This window comes from Rhinatrema bivittatum, chromosome 2, assembly GCF_901001135.1.
Source record: "Rhinatrema bivittatum chromosome 2, aRhiBiv1.1, whole genome shotgun sequence".
Lineage (NCBI taxonomy): Eukaryota > Metazoa > Chordata > Amphibia > Gymnophiona > Rhinatrematidae > Rhinatrema > Rhinatrema bivittatum.
Window position 1 is genome coordinate 388,182,361 of NC_042616.1, and position 21,004 is coordinate 388,203,364.

At 40.0% G+C, this 21,004-nt stretch overlaps 1 protein-coding gene across 1 annotated transcript in view; it reads left to right on the top strand.

The window, feature by feature from the left end:
* ADCY2 (adenylate cyclase 2) overlaps positions 1 to 21,004 on the top strand; it is a 1,371,519-nt gene that overhangs the window by 1,011,792 nt on the left and 338,723 nt on the right. The window contains exons 10-11 of the mRNA XM_029590013.1: positions 4,381 to 4,557; positions 14,320 to 14,363. Coding sequence (XP_029445873.1) covers positions 4,381 to 4,557; positions 14,320 to 14,363 — 221 coding nt within the window. The remainder of the gene's footprint in view (positions 1 to 4,380; positions 4,558 to 14,319; positions 14,364 to 21,004) is intronic.

A 21,004-nucleotide genomic window follows, 5' to 3' on the forward strand; every position in this document is an offset into this window, starting at 1 on the left:
TTTATAAAATCGGGTGTAGATTTGTTTGCGCCGGGTTGCGCGAACAAATCTACGCCCGCGCATAACTTTAAAAATCTACCCCTAAGTCTGTTCTAACATAGATTATAATCTAATAGCAGAATTGTGTATTCAAACACAGTTCCCTTTACTATGCACTATGGGGCAGATTTTAAAAAAGTACGCGCAACCGGAGCAAACAAAAGTACTACCTAAAATCTGGGGTTGGCGCGTGCAAGGCTGCACAAAATAGGCAGCCTGCGCGCGCCGAGTCGCGCAGCCTGCCTCCATTCCTCCGAGTCCGCTCCGAAATCGGACCGGCCTCGGAGGGAATTTTTTTTCCAGCCCCCTCCCCCACTTTCCCCCACTTTCCCCTCCCTTCCCCTATCTAACCCACCCCCCAGCCTAACTAAATCCCCCTCCCCTACCTTATTTTGTTGATACGCCTGCCTCTTTCAGGCATAACTTGCACGTGTCGCCGGCTCCCTGCCCCAGCACAGGCCGATGTACCGTAGCACTTGGCCCTGCCCACAGACCGCCACCACGCCTCTGGACATGCCCCCTAGACATGCCCTGAATGCCGCGCCTCCCCCGACACGCCCCCCAAGCAAATCCCCGGGACTTACGCACGTCCCGGGTCTTTGCGTGTGCCGGTGGCCTATGCAAAATAGGCGCGCCAGAGGGCAAGTGCCCTGCGCGCGTAAATCCGGCAGGATTTACACACGCAGGGCTTTTAAAATCTACCTCTATATTTCCTATAGGTTTCTCACACATAAATCTATTTAAATGGACAATATAATATTTGGATACATTATCATCGAATGCGCACCGCACCTTATTTGCTTGTTGTATATTATTCCTATACATTACCAGCCCCGTTAACGCATGCGATAGCACCGTATCGTATGGTGTGATGCAAATTCTGAAAATAGGTGGAGTTAGGGGCAGAGTTAGCCTGTCTGCAAAGAGCTATTGCACAGCTGTAACACTGATTTTAACTACACCTCTTTGAATTGCCTTAGGCTGCGTGATAGCTGCTGTGATGTAAGGTTTCATTGCCCTTTGTGATATCTCCCATAAGGTCTATTTCAGGTGAATTGAAGGGTCCAGAGCCTGTGAGAGAGAGAGAGAGAGAGAGAGAGAGAGAGAGAGAGAGAGAGAGAAGCCATAATATCATGGCCCATACGTAGGTATTTGTATCCCTATAGTAGGCCCACCTAGTAACTCGTGGTGGGGTTTAAGTAAGAGTGTAGGGGGTTAGGGGCCACTTTGACATTCTACGTGACACCTACGAACAGAAAAGTGGTCTCTTGTGAAGATTTGATGGCCTTCGGAGTGAGGAAACTCACTCTGAAGGCCATCAAGCTAGGTTGAGAGAACCTTTCCCAAATCTCATCTTGGAGTGAGTTTCCTCACTCCGAAGGCCATCAAATCTTCACAAGAGACCACTGTTCTGTTCGGAGGTGTCACGTAGAATATCAAAGTGGCCCCTACCTAAACCCCACCTCGAGTTACTAGGTGGGCCTACTATAGGGATACAAATACCTACCTATGGGCCAAGATATTATGGCTGGTGTCTCTCTCTCTCTCTCTCTCTCTCTTATATATGTCTGGGACCATTAACAATTGTCCCCCAGTGGTTGAATGCAGGAAATACAACAGGTCTGGCACTTATTGCAGAAAATGGTATTGCTCTTTGCACAGGTAATTAGTGCAAATTGCAATAAATGCTATATTAGCATAAAACACACCCCTTTTGCTATCGCATGCAGTACTTACCGCATTTTGATAAATCCAGGCCAAAGCTAGATATTTCACTTAAATGCAACTCCATCACTGCTCTCTACATTAATGGTGGGGGTGGATGAGAAATAGAACCAAAAGGTTACTAAGAGCCATGAGTAGCAGATAAGTATGAGAAAAAAAAAGTGCAAAACTTGCTGGGCAGACTAGATGGGTCATTTGGTCTTCTTCTGCCATCATTTCTATGTTTCTATGTTTCTATTCTTATCCCAAATAATTTGGAAAATTTTTAGTTGAATTACTTGCTATCACTCTTTAAAATGTAGAATAATCTGAAGTTATGGTCCCCATCTTAAATCTCTTGGTTCTGCAGAGTAGCTACTATTAAGATGAATATTCTTCCTCAATTTATTTTTTGCTTGTTCCTGATGGGTTTTTTTTAAGAAGCTCAAAAAATGTGATTTTATATGGCATGGCAAAACCTTGGAGTTGATTTCCATGTTTTATCAGTGCAGAGAGGTATGGGTGGGCTTGCACTTCCTGATTTCAGGATATATAATCGAGTCACGGTTATACAGAGTGTTGTCATTTGGATGAATGAATTCTGGTAGAAAGGTAAATTGTTCCTGGTAAGTCTTTTGCCATGCCTTTTTGGGCCTCTTGTCAGTCGAGGAAACTTTTTCATATAGCCCATCTCTTTGTATCTTTTGTTCTCGATGTTTAGTATTCCATCTTGGTTTCTAGGAAGTCCTTCTTCTTTCCCTCTCCTCTCTCCTCACTTTGGAACAATCTGGATTTCCCTTCTCATTTCTGTAAAGCAAACTTCCCATTATGGTCCACAGGTAGTGTTAGAAGAGTGGGCCAACTTTTTGAAGATACTTCTTTTCTGGATATTCAAGATCTGCGTCAATAGTACTAACTCCCTAATGTCCCGATGTTTCAATATTTACAACTTAAAGGATAGGCATTCCAAGCCTATCCTCTAATCTAAGTATATTAAAGGTTTAACTTCCTTTGAAAAGTTGATTCTTTATTATTCATAAGTTATTAATGGTATCTGAGTTTGATACTGTGGCCAAGTTAAGGGAATCTGGGAAAAGGATAGGGGATTAGATTGTGGGATCAAGAGTGGGAGGAGGTTTTTCTCAGGCTTCAGAAGGGGAACAATTGGATTCAGCCAACACTGGGCCCCAACTTTTACATCCAGGACACTGATAAGCACTCATTAGGGAAAAAGCAGAGGACTGATTCTCTGGCCAAGTCCAAAAGCAAAGTACATTCAAGCAGCATTATCTGAAATCAAGAAGGCTGTTCACTCTATAAAAATGCTGCTAGCAATAATTTTGTTATAGGTTTGACATTTGCATGGTTTTGATTGTAAATGTTCCTACCCTTAACATAAGGCTTTTAGGGGGTAACCTGCATAGAGCAGCAGTTACTATCATAAGAAATTTGCTGGGCAGACCGGATGGACCATTTGGTTTTTGTCTGCCGTCATTAATATGTTACTATGTATTCAGTATTCTGGATATAACATTTTCTATTGCTGATATCTCACCCCTGTGAAGTTGCATAAAATGAGGTTTAAAAGGGAGAGAGTATGGGAATGCTCCATTATCACAATATTCTGGTCTGTGATAATTTTGTGGATTGATAAAATTACAACGATAAGTCTTTCAGGATCACGCAACTGTATATTTCAGACATATGAAAGCCAATTATTTAGAATCTACTAGGCGCCCTACACTGATTGTTTATATGTTAGTGCCGACACAATGCCTCATTGCTTTGCATTGAAATTCCTCCACCAAACCTCCTCTTTGTGGCATCAAAACTTATGGCATATTTATTCTATGGAACTATTGACATATCCCATAAGAGACATTTATCCTGCTGTCTCAAAAATTTGGAAAGAATTTTAGATTTTGTTGAGGTAAAAGGTTTGGATCCATGCAGGGGTTGATTAGCCCCCCCCCCCCTTTTTTTTTTTTAAACTGCTTATCTCACCTTTTGCTGGCATCTGTTTTTCGGTCCCTTTGTTCATTTTCTTATTTCTTTTACTATTCTTGGAATGGATATTGGTGGTGATCTTTCCCCATGTTCCACTATGCAGTTGTAGTTTATTTAACACATTGCTGATCTTGACATTTTTCAATATATCATATGTTTGTTTTAGGTTATTTAAATATGCCTCTCTGGGCTTTGTATTCATGCTCAGTTGAGTTATTTGCTCAATAGGTTTGTTATAAGTGGTTTATAAATAAATTGCTTTTTTATAAAATGTTCAATAAAAAAAATGTAAAAAAGAGTAATAAGTTTAACAAACATCTTCTTTGCAAGTTTTACAAAGTTTTGATTTTCTGTAATTTTTCAGATCTCTTTGTACATAAATTTGTTTTGGGGGGTTTTTTTCTTATCGTCCCAAAGCATCCTAATCATCCAATGTTGTGCTCACTGGTAAACTGATTAAATGGGATAGATAGGAACTGACAGTTCTGCTTATAAATAATAACTTCTATGTTTTGCTACATGATAGGATAATGTAACTTCATTTAAAACATTAAAATATACTCCCTATGTATTTGTGAATGCCAAAGACCAGAATGTGTGTACTAATGTGTTGTTTTTCTTTGTACTTAGGGAGAAAGACGCAGTCCTCAACATCACTTTAGACCCAGACATACATTAGATGGTGCCAAAATGAGAGCTTCTGTCCGTATGACGCGCTACCTGGAGTCTTGGGGAGCAGCTAAGCCTTTTGCTCATTTACATCACAGAGACAGCATGACTACTGAGAATGGCAAGATTAGTACCATGGTAGGGACTTTTTAAATTAATTTACTTTTTTTCCTTTTCTAGTAATAGTATGTTGGAGATTTTATGGTTTGACATTAAAGGTTTGTCCTTTTTCTGCTAATTTGCAAATACTTTGTTTTATCTGTATGTTTCCCAAATGGCTTGCAAACCAGTCTGATTTTAAGGGTGACCATAATATGCAAAGCAGCCTGTTCATAGATCAAAAGTATGCAGATTTGCTTTGTAAACATTCATGGTGAATATCATTCTGTTTGAACCCCCTCAAGGACTAAATTTGTGCACAATCAATTGATATGTAATTTTACAGTATTCCGCATTTTCTAATAACTTTTTATTATTTTGTATTAGTTGTGGTGTTTAAATTCCCATTATGCTTATCCTTTGTGCTGTTTGTTACATTATCATCTGGAGAAGTGAAACAGAGATCTATGTGGTGGCAAGATTTCTAAATAAAGAAATATATTACTGTGAGGTCAAGATTACGCACTATGGGGATAATTTTGAATAGCCCATGTAATTGTAACGTGCACGTTTTAAACTTACATTTTATTAATCTTTCAATACCATAACCAGTAAAACTTTAAATACTGCATATAATATCCAATATAGAGGTAGCCAGATAGCATAGCCTATTCCCCACTCATCGTATCTGCCTAAAAGGAGCTCTTCCATCTCGTCCCCCACAAGCTCTACTAGTAGATTACATCTCACACCACCAGATTCTAGTGGATCAAAACCTGAATCTCCATATACTGTAACACCAGATCCCCAAAGTGCTTAGTTTTATTCCAACCTCGCTTAACCCTCTCCATCAGGACCTCCTACTCCATTATTGACCCCATCCCCACATACCATTCAGACACTGTTGGCCATCTGTTCCCAAGGTTAATCCTACATCTCACCAGAAAGTTTTGTAATTCGATGCCCCACATTTCCTCCTCGAATATTTATTTATTTATGTATTTATTTATTTATTTAACAGCTTTTCTATACCGACATTAAAATACACATCATATCGGTTTACATAATAACAATAGATAGAAATATCTATTAGATAGAATATCATCTGAAACAAAAATAAAAATCTTTGGATCATCTGGGATTGTTGTCTTAATTATGACTTCAACTGTTCTCTTTACTTTCTCCCAGAAATCTGCTATAACAGGGCAGCTATAGATGTGTATAAGATGCCCTAGCCCTCCACACCAGCTCCAGCATTTCTCGAAAGGCTCTTTATTCATGGCATGATTCTGGGAGGGGTCAAGTATGCTCTTAGCAGAACATGATACTTCTCAGCCACAATATTTGCTGATCTAGGGGCCAATGCAATTAAAATGCGCAGAAAGCGGCCACTGAGTGTTTAGCGCCTGCTTTCCTAACGTGCCCCCAGGCACCCCTCCTGGGGGGCACCATGCTAATTTCTAATTAGGGGTCGCGCTGTCAAGGAAGTGCTAGGGTCAACTGCGTGCCTCCTTGAAAGCATGCACCCGGGAGAGGTCAGCTGTCCATGGCCGTCCACCGGTAAAGAAAACGGCGCACAACCAAAGGTTCAGAAAACGGATGCTTGTAAATGAATGTCCGTTTCCCGGACATTTATAAGCATTTGTTTTTTTTTGAATTTTTTTTTGTTCCTCCGAGAAACAAAGTGCGATCAGAGGCAGCAACAAGGCACAAAGTCAATAGCTGAAAAATGTAAGAGATTGGGACACATACGTGTAGTAGCTCATGAAAAAAGACTGAAGGGCTCACGACAGCATGTGCACACAGGAACTCCCATGCATACTCACTAAGTTTTTACCGAGCTCTAAGAGCTGAATATGTGTTGACTCTATCAGATGATGTCATCCATGCTTACAGACTAATTTATTCCGGCTTGTCAAATCAGTGATCTGCCTCTCTGTAGTGCTTTGGGTTCTTCTTGACAACATCATTAAACAGTCATAAAGGACTTACAAGTTTTCTCAGGTACAAAATCTAATAAGGGGGAGAGGAACACCTCCCTTTGGGGACAAGAAAGGCATTATGACCTAGTAACTGCTTCAAGGAAATGGCAGCTATATTGTAGAAGGTGGGGTTTTGATAGGATCTCTGTACTTACTACTCTATTGGAACATCTCCTGCACCAACAACTTTATAGCAAAATAATATATGGGATTTTATTCAAAATTCTTCTTCTTGTTGCCTTATTGTGTTTCTCTTTTTTTTCCCACTGCCTCGGCAAACCTTCAGATCTAACATTTCAGTCCTTAAAAAAACTAAAAGAATTTAAAATGAGCTTGGAGGGGTCCAAAGCCAAGAAGCTCATGTTTAGCAGCTTTAAGACCTGTATCTGTAGGTGCTGCATGTCCATTATGGATATCATTTGCCTGGACATAGGAAAATGAGGTGGGAATGCTTCCCATCCTGATATTGCATGCACAAGAAGGCTCCCCCATGGTGCCAGTTCCTGGATCCATTACAGGTTAGGAGTTGAATGTGGCACCGAAGCTTATAGTGCCAGGTGAGGCACCAAGAAGTATGCCAAATGAAATGAGGGACTTCCTTTGGGGCCATCCCCCTCAGAACTGAAAAACAAGTTGGTGTCATCTCCATAGGGATCCACTGGAGTGGAACTGTTCTTGACACCAAGACAGGAAACAGTCTCATTGATATAGGTTCTTTATTTTATTATCATTATTATTATTATTGTGTGGGAGATTTTCATTGTGCCAAATCATTTGCTTACTCAGACCAGGGACCAATCAGGATGCCATCCAGTGTCCTTGGTGCAGAACTTGCAGTCTAAGGCACAGTCATTTCACTCAGAGCAGCATATCAGTTGTATCAGAGCAGAGCACTTCAGTACATATGCCCAAGAGTCACATTACTGAGGTTAGGGTGTGGCATAAGGCTCAGCTGATGCTGTCCATGGACCAGGGTGCCAATCAGCAGGAAATGTTGGCACAGCTGACACAGATCTCCATAGACCCAGCTGCTGCTGCAGCAGACACAATTGCCATGGCAAAGATTTCCTTCATAAGTGTACAGACTGCCCTTAATGTTGATGAACCAATCTTTTTTTCTGAAGATCTATATCCTCCATTTCCAGTGCAGAGGGTTCCCCAACCTATGAGACCAATTGTCAGAGCTAGTGAATAATTTTTTGCCTCCTTAAGCCATGGAGATCAGAGAGGAAAACTGGAACTTTTCCTGCCAAGATGGAGAATTCTTTCTCATAGTGGGGGTTGGCCAAGGTCCCACATTGGTGCATGCCTCTTCACAAGAACTTATGGAGTTAGGAGTAAGATCTCACCATGAGATTGTGGATTTTCCTCATCCTGGTAAAGTCCCCTTATGAGTCAGAAAGGGATGACGTGGACTCTGTCCATTCTTTCTTACTTGATATTTCCCCCCTCAAAAAAATTATGTCTCCTCAGTTGCCTTTGTCTTGTTTGAGGTTGTGACTTAATGTTCCCAGTGATCAGGAGAGGAGGACAATTCTGTGGGGATTCATTCAGATCATCCACCTGACTTATCTTGTTTTATACTTGTTCTCCGGAGAATCTCTGCTTCTCCGTTCTTGCAGAATGTAGCAAAGAACAATGATCATCTGTGTCAGAAAGAGAATAGACCTGAGAACAAATGTCTTCAGCTTTCTTCTGTTTCTCCTACCTCCACCAGATTCTGCAGCTATCCCAGTTCACAGACTTCTTCAGGATCTTCAGATGAGGATGTGGCCAACACAAACATCATACCTGCTAGTAGCTTAAACTGTATTTAAAATACTGGGTCCAGGCTTCCCCAGGTTTTATTATGTTATTATTTTTATTCCACTTTTCAACACTTCAAAGCAAATTACATGCAGATACTTTAGGTATTTCCCTAGTCCCAGAGAGGTAGATCTTAAAAAAGTATGCATGCATGTACTTTTGATCGTGCAAACAAAAGTACGCCGGATTTTATAAGATCCGGGGTTGGCGCACACAAAATTGACAGCCTGCGCGCGCCGAGCTGCACAGCCTGCCTCTGTTCCCTCCGAGGCCACTCCGAAATCAGAGCGGCCTCGGAGGGAGCTTTCCTTCCGCGTCCCCCCACCTTCCCCCATCTAACCCACCCCCCAGCCCTACCTAAATCCCCCCCTACCTTTGTTGTGCAAGTTACGCCTGCTTGAAGCAGGCGTAACTTGCGTGTGCCGCCTCGGCATCCCCCGGCACAGGCCGCAGTGCTGGGGGACTCGGGATCGCCCTTCCAGCCCGCCCCCGAACCGTCGCCATGCCCCCAGACCCGCCTCGGACTGCCCCTGACCCCGGACTCGCCCCCGGACACACCCCTGGCCTGCCGACATGTCCCCAGACACACCCTTCCCACCCCTTTTACGAAGCCCCGGGACGTACGCGTGTCCCGGGGCTTTGCGCGCGCCGGCGGCCTATGCAAAATAGGTACATCGGTGCGCGAGTGCCCTGCGCGCATAAATCCTGCAGGATTTACATGTGCAGGCCTTTTAAAATCTACCTTAGAGGGTATACAATCTAAGTTTATACCTATGGCAACAAAGAGAAAAGTGACTTGCCATGGTCACAAGGAACAGCAATAGATTTTGAATCCTGATTTCCCTGATTCGTAGTCTGCTGTTCTAACCACTAGACTATTCCTAATAGCTTAATGGTTGGAGTCACCCAACTTCCCAGAGTCAGTGCCAAAATGTGCTAAACGCAGTAATTATTACTCTAACACACCACCTTGGATGGACACAAAAGTGTTGGACAGATTTGGAGAGAGAGATTTTAAGGGATCCATGCTGAGTGCCCAGATCACAGTTCACCAACTCTACATGGTACAGTATTTGCATAAATACATGCAAAAGCTATAGTCTCTGATGAATTTGTCAGATCCAGAGCAGGCAAACTTCCTATGAGCAGTGGAGGACCTGGAAGAATGTGAGATGAGCCTCATCTGTTCTGCTTACGGATCTGTTGACACTGCATCCAGGATTTCAGCTGCTTCTATAGGAGCTCTTTGGCGCAAGTGGCCTCCAAAAAGGAATGCATGATTGTCTTGCAGATGTGCCTAACACAAGGAACAATTTATTTGGTGACAAACTTCAACAGACAGTGGCTCTGATTTAAAGAACATCAATGCTTCCTGTTCCACGTGCAGGTCCCCAAAGGCAGGCAGAGCTCCAGAGTTTCAATCTGTGGATTAGACAATGGTGTAGGGAAGGGATTCCATTTTGTAAGGAACTGGGGAAACTTTTGGGAAAGGGGGAGACTTTTCCAAAAGGATGGGCTCCACCTTAACCAGAGTGGAACCAAGCTGCTGGCGCTAACTTTGAAAAAGGAGATAGAGCAACTTTTAAACTAGAACAAGGGGGAAAGCAGACAGTCACTCAACAGTGCATGGTTTGGAGGAATGTATCCTTAAAAGATACTAATGAAACAGGAGAATTAGGGCATCCCAATAGAGAGGTTCCTTTAAAAGCAAATGTAGTCCATGTGCCTATATGTAAAAAAATCACCTGAGCTAAAGATTTCCAAATTATTCCTAAGAACTGAAAAGCAGGTTGTTAATACAAACAAAAAACACATATTGAAATGTCTGAATGCCAATGCCATAAGTCTAAGAAGTAAGATGGGAGGGTTAAAGTGCATAGCAGTAAATTATGAGATTGACATAATTGGCATCACAGAGAACTGGTGGAAGGAGGATAACCAATGGTACAGTGCTATATCAGGGTATAAATTATATCACAATGATAGGGAGGATCATCTTGGTGGGGGTGTGGCACTTTATGTCCAGGGAGGGCATAGAGTCCAACAGGATAAAGATCATACAAGAGACTAAATGCTCAATAGAATCTATATGGGTAGAAATCCCATGTGTGTTGGTTAAGAGTATAGTGATAGTATACTACCATCCACCTGGTCAAAATGGTCAGACAGATGATGAAATGCTAAGAGAAAATCAGGAAAGTTAACCAATTTGGCAGTGCAATAATAATGGGAGATTTCAATTACCCCAATATTGACTAGATAAATATAATATCAGGACATGCCAGAGACATAAAGTTCCTGGATGTAATAAACGACTGCTTCATGGAGCAATTGGTTCACGAAGCAACAAGAGAGGGAGCTATTTTAGATATAATTCTTAGTGGAATGCAGGATTTGGTGAGAGAGGTCACGGTGGTGGGGCCACTTGGCAATAGTGATCATAACATGATCAAATGTAAACTAATAACTGGAAGGGGGACAATAAGTAAATCTAAAGCTCTAACACTAAATTTTCAAAAGGGAAACTTTGATAAAATGAGGAAAATTATTAGGAAAAAACTGAAAGGTATAGCTGCAGATGTTAAGTGTTCAACAGGCATGAACAATGTTTAAAAATACAATCCTAGATGCGCAGTCCAGATGTATTCCATGCATTAAGAAAGGTGGAAGGGAAGGCAAAACGATTACTGGCATTTTTAAAAGGTGAGGTGAAAAAGGCTAGTATAGCCAAAAAAACATCCTTCAAAAATTGGAACAAGGATCAATCTGAGGAAAATAGAATAAAGCATAAGCATTGCCAAGTTAAGTGTAAAACATTGATAAGATAGACGAAGAAAAATTTGAAATGAAGTTTGCCGTAGAGGCAAAAACTCATAATAAAAACTTTTTAAAATATATCCAAATAAAGAAACCTGTGAGGGAGTCAGTTGGACCGTTAGATGACCGAGGGGTTAAAGGGGCTCTTAGGGAAGATAAGGCCATTGCAGAAAGACTAAATTAATTCTTTGCTTCCGTGTTTACTAATGAGGATGTTGGGGAGATACCAGTTCCAGAGATAGTTTTCAAGGGTGATGAATCAGACGAACTGAACCAAATCACTGTGAACCTGGAAGATGAAGTAGGCCAGATTGACAAACTAAAGAGTAGCAAATCACCTGGACCAGATGGTATGCATCCTAGGGTACTGGAGGAACTAAAAAATGAAATTTCTGATCTATTAGTTAAAATTTGTAACCTATCATTAAAATCATCCATTGTACCTGAAGACTGGAGGGTGGCCAATATAATCCTAATATATCCAATGCTCTTCTTACAAAAAGAAGGCAGGCTCATCTATATGAACTTTCCATCTCTGGCTCTCATAGCATGAATGTTGAGCAAACAGTCTCCTCCTTTCTCCTTTTCAAAAAGGTGGAGGATGTTCTGATTTCTACCAGAAAACCATCAACCAGAGCATCATATATTTCAAATGGAAGAGGTTTTCAACTTGGCATAGGTCCAAACAAATGGATCCCTTCTCCTGTGGCATAAGCAACTTGAGTATCTAATCTGTCCCTCATCCTCAGGCCTTAGCATCTCTTCAGTCAAAGTTCATCTCAGTTGCATTGTAGCATGTCACAAGCATGTGGAAGGGGTTCTGATTTCTCTCTCTACTCTTTGGCATCAAAATTCATGAAAGAACAGTGGCATTCCAAACCTCCTATTAGTAAACCTCTAGTGTCTTCTTGGGATATTTCTGCTCAATTTATGAAACCTCCTTTTAAATCTCTTGAAGTTTTTCACCTGGAAAGTGTGTCTTGTGGCCATCATTTCAGCATGAAGTGTAAGTGAATGACAGGCTCTGATTTCATATTCAATATACCTTCAGCTTTTTCCATAATAAGTTGGTTTAACAAACGTACTCCATTTTTTCCAAAAGTGGTATCTGCGTTCCACGTTAATCAACCTATATCTGTCCTCAAAAGTTCATGCTTCAATAAATTGGTTAGTCTATAAGGTACCACCCGACTCTTTTCATTAATCAACTTATTATGGTATCTGCATTCTTTCCAAGACCTAATGCACACAAAGGAGAATGGGCTATTCACTTCTTGGACTGTAAGAGAGTCCTGGCATATTACTTAAAGAGGGGTCAACATCACTATCTCAACTGTTTGTGTCCTTTGGTCCTTATAAATTGGGGAGGGCAGTTGCTAAATGAGCTCTGTCCAATTGGTTAGTGGATGGTATCACACACTGTTGTTTTCTAGCTGGCTTACAGATTATGGATTCTATCAAGGCTCATCAAATAAGATCTATGGCATCTTCAGTGAGGGCACTTCTGTTGATGACATTTGCAAAGCTGTTACTTGGTTGTCAATTCACACCTTCTTGTGCCAATACTGTTGCCTAGCATATCCAGAGGTGATAGTAACTTTGGGCAACAGTTTTGTGCAGCATGTTCACACAATTGTCCCCTTTCCACCTGATGGAGCTGGGTTGTCTTAAGAATGTGCTTCCACTTCCTCTCACATAATGGCTAATTCATGTATGTTTGTTGATGCAGAAAGCAAGTTTGCTTATCTGTAAACAACAGAGTAAATTAACCATTCTTAATTCCCTGGAGAGTCAACATGCTAGCTTAAGCTCTGGAAGGCGCTCACAATGCAGTGTATGCTAGGGATGTGAATCGTTTTTCTAACGAATTGAAATATTGTACGATATTTCTAAATTCGTTATATATCGGCTAAAAAAAGAAACAATCACTTTTCCCCCCAAATTTTCATAAAAATTGTTTTTCGGGTTAGTGCACGCTAACAAAAACGTTTATTTTTGTTATTTTTGTTACTTTTTGCTATTTTTTGTTAGTGCGCGCTAACATGAGTTAGCGCGCACTAACCTGAAAACCAATTTTTCACAAAAAAAAATAACACATGCTATTGCATGGTTTTAACGCTGGAAATAACTATATCTTTTTGCCAGATGTTAGGCTGTGTAATATGCCCGAAATGGCCATAATGCAATTTGCAATAAATGTTTAGAATTACACTTTGGCCATTCCTGCAATCGGGAAAATAGAGGGGAGAGGAGTGGAGAGAGAGCCTCTGGAGAGGCCCTCATTTTTTGTACTGTTATCTCACTCTAGCTTGATGGTACAGAGTCCATCAAGCTAGGCTGAGAGAACATAGTAGAAATGGCATCTTTGTGAGACTTTGCTCACTCCAAATGAAATCAAATCTTCACCGAGGTGTACTGTGCTGTTCGTATGTCTCACTCTACATGAGAAACTGGCCCCTAAACCACCAACACCTTACCTCAACCTATTAGATGGCCCTCCTATAGAGATATAAATACTTGATTACTATGAGTGCCTTGTAGATAGGTGCTCTCTCTCTCTCTCTCTCTCTTTCTCAGAGCAAGATGTGAAAATGGGAGTTATTGCGGGGTGTATTATTGAGCAGCTCTAAAGTTAGCTGGATAAACTTATCTGGCTAAATCAGTGGTGCGGCCTAGGGATGTGAATTATTTTTATAACGAATAGAAATATCATACGATATTTCTTAATTCGTTATATATCGGGTAAAACGAGAAACGAACACTTTTTCCCCTGAATTTTTGTGAAAATCGTTTTTCGGTTAGTGAGCGCTAACAAAATTTTTGTTTTTGTTATTTTTGTTAGCGCGCACTAACTTGAAAAACGATTTTTTACTAAAAAAAAAAAATGCCGATCTGCAGGAAAACGAGATTTTCCTGTGGCCACACGAACCCGAAAGCACAAACTATCGGGCCCCGATGCACATCCCTAGTGCAGCCATACCACTGAATATCCTGGCTAAATTAGTCAGATATGTTTATCCTTCTAACATTCCTAGCCAGCTAGCTTTTGAATATCTACTCCTCCATGTTTAGTATCAGAAATTTACTCTGCAAATGTTCCTTTGGCATTTTCAGAATGAAACATGAAAATTTTCAAAAGTAAAGCAAGTGATTGTTCATGTTAATTTTACAGCTGACTGAAAGTGTTCTCTTTTAGGATGTTCCCATGGGTCAGTATCACTTTCAGCGTCGCACAGAAAGGTAAGTTTAAAACTCAGTGTTAATAAGTGAAATAATGTCATAATATTTTTAGCCCCTTAACCCTCAATGTTCTACAAATACATTTCAAAATATATAATAATAAGATTTAACCTGGTTGCACAAGCATGTTTCTCATGGAGTCATTGTCTCCAAATGGGTTTGTTATGCACATATCTTGCAGGAATGAACCTCATTCATAAGCTTAGCTTATGCTAGAAATTATCTCAGTCTCTCAAATTGACTGCTAATGCCCTTTTTAGTGCTTGCATTGTGCTAAAGAGAGCTGCCTCCTGGAGTTCATAGGATGTTATTTTTATAGGCAACATATCCAGCTGTGCTTGGAAATTCTTAATCAGGCCAGAGGCACCCAATATAATTGGGACTATTTCTGTATCTTTCTGCTACATTTTCTTGATCTTTGTTGCATCTCTTGGTTCTTAAGGATATTCGCTTTCTCCATATAATCCACAGAACAGTCTCTGGAACACTTCTATCAGTAATGATATTCTTGTGTTTTCTTCCTTCACCACAATATTTAGTTTTCAAGTATCGATATTCCTGTCGTTGAAATAAAAAATGTCCCAGGTGGTCACAACTTCTTCATTCTCTTCTGTTTTATTAGGATTGTTTTCCCAGTGTTTGTTTGGTACTTTGTTATAATGTTTACACAGCTTCCAATGAATAAGCCTTGCCACCTTGTTTTGCCTCTCTGTATAAAGGCCTTCTGACATCAGCATATCACATCCAGCAATGAGATGTGTATCCATTTCCAGTTCAGTTCTGCAGAATATGCATTTATCTGTTTACCAGTCTTTTTTTTTTCCCAATTAATGATTTTTGAGTATCAGTCACCTTATGTACAATGTTCCTTAAACATATACAAATATAAAATTACAAAAGAACAAGTATTTAAGCATTCACAACAGATCTCAATTACTGTATAGACAGTAAGGATAACATGCATGGCACATATATAGGGGCCATCCATAAATGATAACACGCTTCGACGGCAGGGATGAGAATACCATTTTTGTGATGAGGGGGTAGGGGAGATCAAATATATTGTGACATCAAAAAGTCAAAATCATAAGATTAATTTGATATCACAGCAGCAGTGGTGTAGCGAGGGTCTCTGGTGCCCGGGGACCTATGCATTTGTACACCTACCCCGCTCCCCCCATCAATTTTGGGAGGCCCCCAACCAGCTTTCCATTGTATTCCATATACCCTGTACTGTCTGTCAGTCCAGTCAGTATTGAGTGATAGGATATGCAGAACGTCATCAATATTTTGCTTCTATGGTGATGCTGCGAAGCCACACAGCAATGCACAAACATCAAGCAGTTCCAACCAAAATTGTTAGACCACTGAGAGTGATTGCCCATCGATAACATCAGCTGATGGTGATCATTGCACATGCAGAGATTGTAGAGAGTGTGGAGTGGCAAGATAAAGACTATCTGTTTCAGAAAGCAATGTCTCTGTCAGCCGCATCCCTGTTTGCATAATGGCAGATCACTTTTCATCGCCAAGGCAGGATGAATAGTTCTTGCAACAAAAGTGTCTTAGTTCCTTGATTTTGCAACATTGAAAAGCTTTAATTATAATACAAACTGACTGCAGTGCATGATGAATGCTTAAACTGTGTACGCCTGTAAGGTACTAATGCTATTTAGCTTAAGTAAAACATGAATGATAATTGTTTGCAGCTTAAGGGGGGGTTCTAAGTTTGTGATGTTATAATCAAAAGGGCGTTTGGAGATTTGTGACAAAGTGTGATGGGGTTATTTCATGCCAAAACAGTGTGACATCATTTATGGACGGCCCCATAGCCTCATATCTTTTAATCTGTAGATGGATAATTTTCTCCCTCCCCCCCCCCCCCATACCTTCTCTTCACACACATTGGAAAGAGGAATAAATAAGAGTATTACTAATACAAATACACAACAAGCAACTACGTATGCTAGCCCCTAAAAGTCTGCCACATTGTACCTCACAATTTTGTAATACGGCCCTATGATCAACATATATTTGGGAACCAAATATCTTTAAACTTTACCAATTGATTACTTTTATATGCTGTAGGTTTACTCATATAATATACTTTCTCAAGTTGAATGTATACTTTCTGTTCTGATGGGACAATTTTCTTTCTCCAATAGCTCGCCAGCTCACATCGTGCTGCAGTTGCCACATATCCCAATAAAGACAACATTAGATCATCGCAATCTAATATAGGAATATTCAACAATAAGAAATTAGGGTCTTTTGGAACCAGTATCCCCATCAAACTGCACATTATTTTCAATACAGTATTCCAGTATTCTCCCACCACCGAGCAATCCCACAATATATGAAAGAAAGTTCCCTTTCCACCACACCCCTCCAGCAAGTATGTAAATGTCTGGTATTAAATACCAGCGGAACAGTAATTTTATAACCATTTTCTACAATATTAGTGGAAATTGAGCTTTGTTTTTTATTATACATTATACAGAGAGCACATGTTCCATGTAGACTCTTCAAGTACTTATCTGAGGTCCTTTTCCCAAGACATGACTCCTGATGCAAATTCCTTATTTAATGAAAAGAAGACCTATAAGAGTAATTCCTAACTCCTAATAATTCATTTTTCTTCTTGTCCCAAACCTCAAATGTTAAAGCAAAGATAAGAGAAATCACATTCTAAGTAATCCTCACCTGACTAAGCAACCAAATCCATACTTGAATTTTCAATCAGAACTCATCTCTTAATTTGAATTTTTCTATGCCAATCAATTTCAGCACACAATTGGGAAGCTATATAATACCACTGAAGACCTGGAATTCCCCAACCTTTTGGTTGATATAGGATTCCTCCCGCTAACCTGGGCAACCTCCTTTTCCAAATAAAATAATGTTCCTACAGCCACCTTCGAAAGCAAATATCTGGGATTTGTATTGGAAGTGTTTGGAAATAATAACAAAACCTAGACAATACATTCATGTTAATTACTGCAATATGTCCTAACCAAGTGAGATCTTCCCTATCCCATCTAACCAAAATTTGTGATATCCCTTTCACTAAACCATCATAATTCTTTGAGAATAGGTGTTCTAATTTGGCTCCAAGGTGTACCCAAAGATATTTTACTCCCTCTCTTACTGCTTTAAATGTGAGCTTGAGTCAGCGGAGAATAGTGTTAACATCTCACCTGGGAGATGTTAGGAAGAAATTGTATACTAAGGGTGGTCATTCCAGATAGAATGACCTGTGACTGTTTTTTGCAGTTTTGGAAGAACAAGATAGGTAGTTTAAGGGATGATCTGTTGAGTGAGGGATATTTAGGGTTGGAGGGTGATTTGGCAGTAGGGTGGAAGGCATGATTTATGGTCGAGGGAGGAATGAGTTATTTTAAGGAGGTAGGAATCCTGCAGAGCTGCAACCCAATCACATATACTTTGGACCCCTGTCTGTCATATTTGATAAAGGGTCTTTTGGAAGACCTGTTAGGAGGGCTACAATTATTTGTGAATTGCTCTTTAAATGAAGGGGTTTTCCCATTATCCCTGAAGAAGACAATTATCCACATTTTAAATAAAGTGGTTTTGATAAGGAATTGTGTGGGAATTACTGTCCTGTAGCGAATGGTCCCTTCTTAGCTAAAGTTTTGGAAACAATTGCTACAGGACAATTGATGAGGTATGTGGAGGAAAATAATGACTTGGATGAGAGACAGTCAGGTTACCGTGTGAGAGATAGTACAGAAACTGTACTGAATGATTGCTGTGAAGGATTTAATTTGCCAAAACACTGATAGGGGTGAGGCAGTAGCGTTAGTGTTTGACTTGTCTAGTGCCTTTGACTTAGTGGATCATGGGATTTTGGTACAAAGATTTGTAGATTTGGGGTTACATGGTCAAGTTTTGGGGTGGATAACTTTTTGCAAGAAAGATTAATAAAGTTACATGTGACTGGTAATAGTTTGGAGCCTTATAGTATGGGTTGTGGAGTGCCATAGGGGTGTCTTTTGACTCCTCTTCTTTTTAATATTTTTCTACAGCCCTTATGATTAGTGCTTCATGAGTTGGGATTTAAGGGTTATATCTATGCTGATGACATCCAGTTGGTCTGCCTGTTGGGGAAGAAACCTAGGTCAGCGTTAGGTAAAATGTAGCAAGGGCTGAGGTCTTTGGCTGATTGGATGAGGGAAAAAAGGTTGGTGTTGAATGAAAACAAGACGGAATGGATGTTTTTTTAGTGTGGTTGAGCCAAAGAGAGTTTTAATGTTGAGGGCAGGGGAGGAGTATCATGCCCCTACTTCAGAGGTTAGAAATTTGGGGGTTCAATATGATACTAAGTTTTCTTTTGAACCTAACATTTATCTGATGGTGAGGAGAAATATTTTTTTTTAATTGAGGCAGTTGAAGAAAATTAGAAGTGGGCTGAGCACTGAGGCTTTTTGAATATTGTATGAGTGTTAGTTACTTCATTGTTTGACCATTGTAATGAGATTTTGTTAGGAGTAACTACAAGGAATTTACAGCAGTTACAGATATGCAGAATATGGCAGCTAGGCTGGTGTTTCAATGCCCAAGAAGAATTAATGCATATCCCTTCTAGCAATGTGAAGCAGGTGAAAAGGCAGAGGAACCAAAGAAAGATGTTTTCAGTGTGTGGGCTAAAAATCTGGAATTCAGCATCTTTAAACATTAGGTTGGAGACAAATTATGTGGTATTTAAGAAAAAAAATGAAGGCATGGCAGTTTCAAGTTAACAATTACTACTGGCAAGTGTTTTTTATCATGAGATTATATTATTTTAAATAATGTGTATTGTTTTATTTTCATTTATTTTTATATTTTCTAAACAGCCCTGATCAGTTCGCTGTATGTGTGGTATAGAAAAATTGAGGAATAAATAAATAATCCTCACCATTTTCTCAGAAGAAACTGAAATGTTCTAACTCACAGATTTTTCCTTGTTCATATTATACCCTGGCAGCCTGCGAAAACAAATGAGTTCCCCCGTAAGAATCTTCAAAGATTCCTAAGGCTCTGCCACAGTAAAGGAGCACATTGTCTACCCCTTGGGTTACTGCCAGGTACTTGTGACCTGGCTTGGCCTCTGTTGGAAACAGGATACTGGGCTTGGTAGACCTTTGGTCTGACCCAGAATGGCAAGCCTTAGGTTCTTAAATTCATTATCTTCTATTTTTATCTCCTTAATTCCATCTATTCTTTGAACTCTTTCTGCTAAATGCTCAAGATAAAAAAACAAATAGTGAGCACCCTTGCCGATTTCCCTTATCAGCCTGAAAGGGTACAGAATAACCTCTATTAGTAAATGCTGAAGGACCTGTATTTAACATTCTAATCCACTGGCAAAAATTGCCCCCAATCACATTTTTTCCAAAACTGTGAACATAAACTCCCAGTCTACCATATCAAATGATTTCACAGGATCTACTGTTACCAAAATAGATGGTATAGGCTAATGCTGAGCCCACCATACTAAATGCAAAACATAAGAACGTTCCATACTGGGTCAAACCAAGGGTCCATCAAGCCCAGCATTCTGTTTCCAACAGTGGCCAATCCAGGCTATACCTGGCAAGTACCCAAAAACTAAGTCTATCCCATGCTACTGATGCTAGTAATAGCAGTGGCTATTTTCTAAGTCAACTTGATTAATATCAGGTAATGGACTTCTCCTCCAAGAAATTATCCAAACCTTTTTTAAACCCAGCTACACTAACTGCACTAACCACATCCCCGGCAACAAATTTGAGAGTTTATGCGTTTAGTGAAAAAGAACTTTCTCTGATTAGTTTTAAATGTGCTACTTGCTAACTTCATGGAGTGCCCTCTAGTCCTTCTATTATCCGAAAGAGTAAATAACCGATTCACATCTACCCATTCTAGACCTCTCATGATCTTAAAGACCTCTATCATATCCCCCCTCAGCCGTCTCTTCTCCAAGCTAAACAGTCCTAACCTCTTTAGTCTTTCCTCATAGGAGAGCTGTTCCATCCATTATGGCATTTTATTCACCATTCCCTTCCTAATAACTCCTAACATTTTGTTTGCTTTTTTGATTGCCGCAGCACACTGAGCTGACACCTAGATCTCTTTCCTGGATGGTAGCTTTTTATATGGAACCTAACATCGTATAACTATAGCATGGGTTATTTTTCCCTATATGCATCACCTTGCATTTATCCACATTAAATTTCGTCTGCCATTTGGATGCCCAATTTTCCAGTCTCGCAAGGTGGTCCTGCAATTTCACAATCCGATTGTGATTTAACTGCTCTGAATAATTTTGTATCATCTGCAAATTTGATAACCTCACTCGTCGTATTCCTTTCCAGATCATTTGTAAATATATAGAAAAGCACGGGTCTTTGTACAGATCCCTGAGGCACTCTACTGCCCAGCCCCCTCCACTGAGAAAATTGTCTATTTTTTTTTTAATTTATATTTTATTAATTTCAAATAATTTCACAAAGATACAACTTTGCTTGAGAAACATGATACATATACATATTAACAAGAAACTAAAACATATTTCAAAAAGAAACCATATGACTTTTATCTTAGTATCCATTAGACCCCATAACATTGGGGGTGGAGAAATTTTTAAGGAGATAAAACAA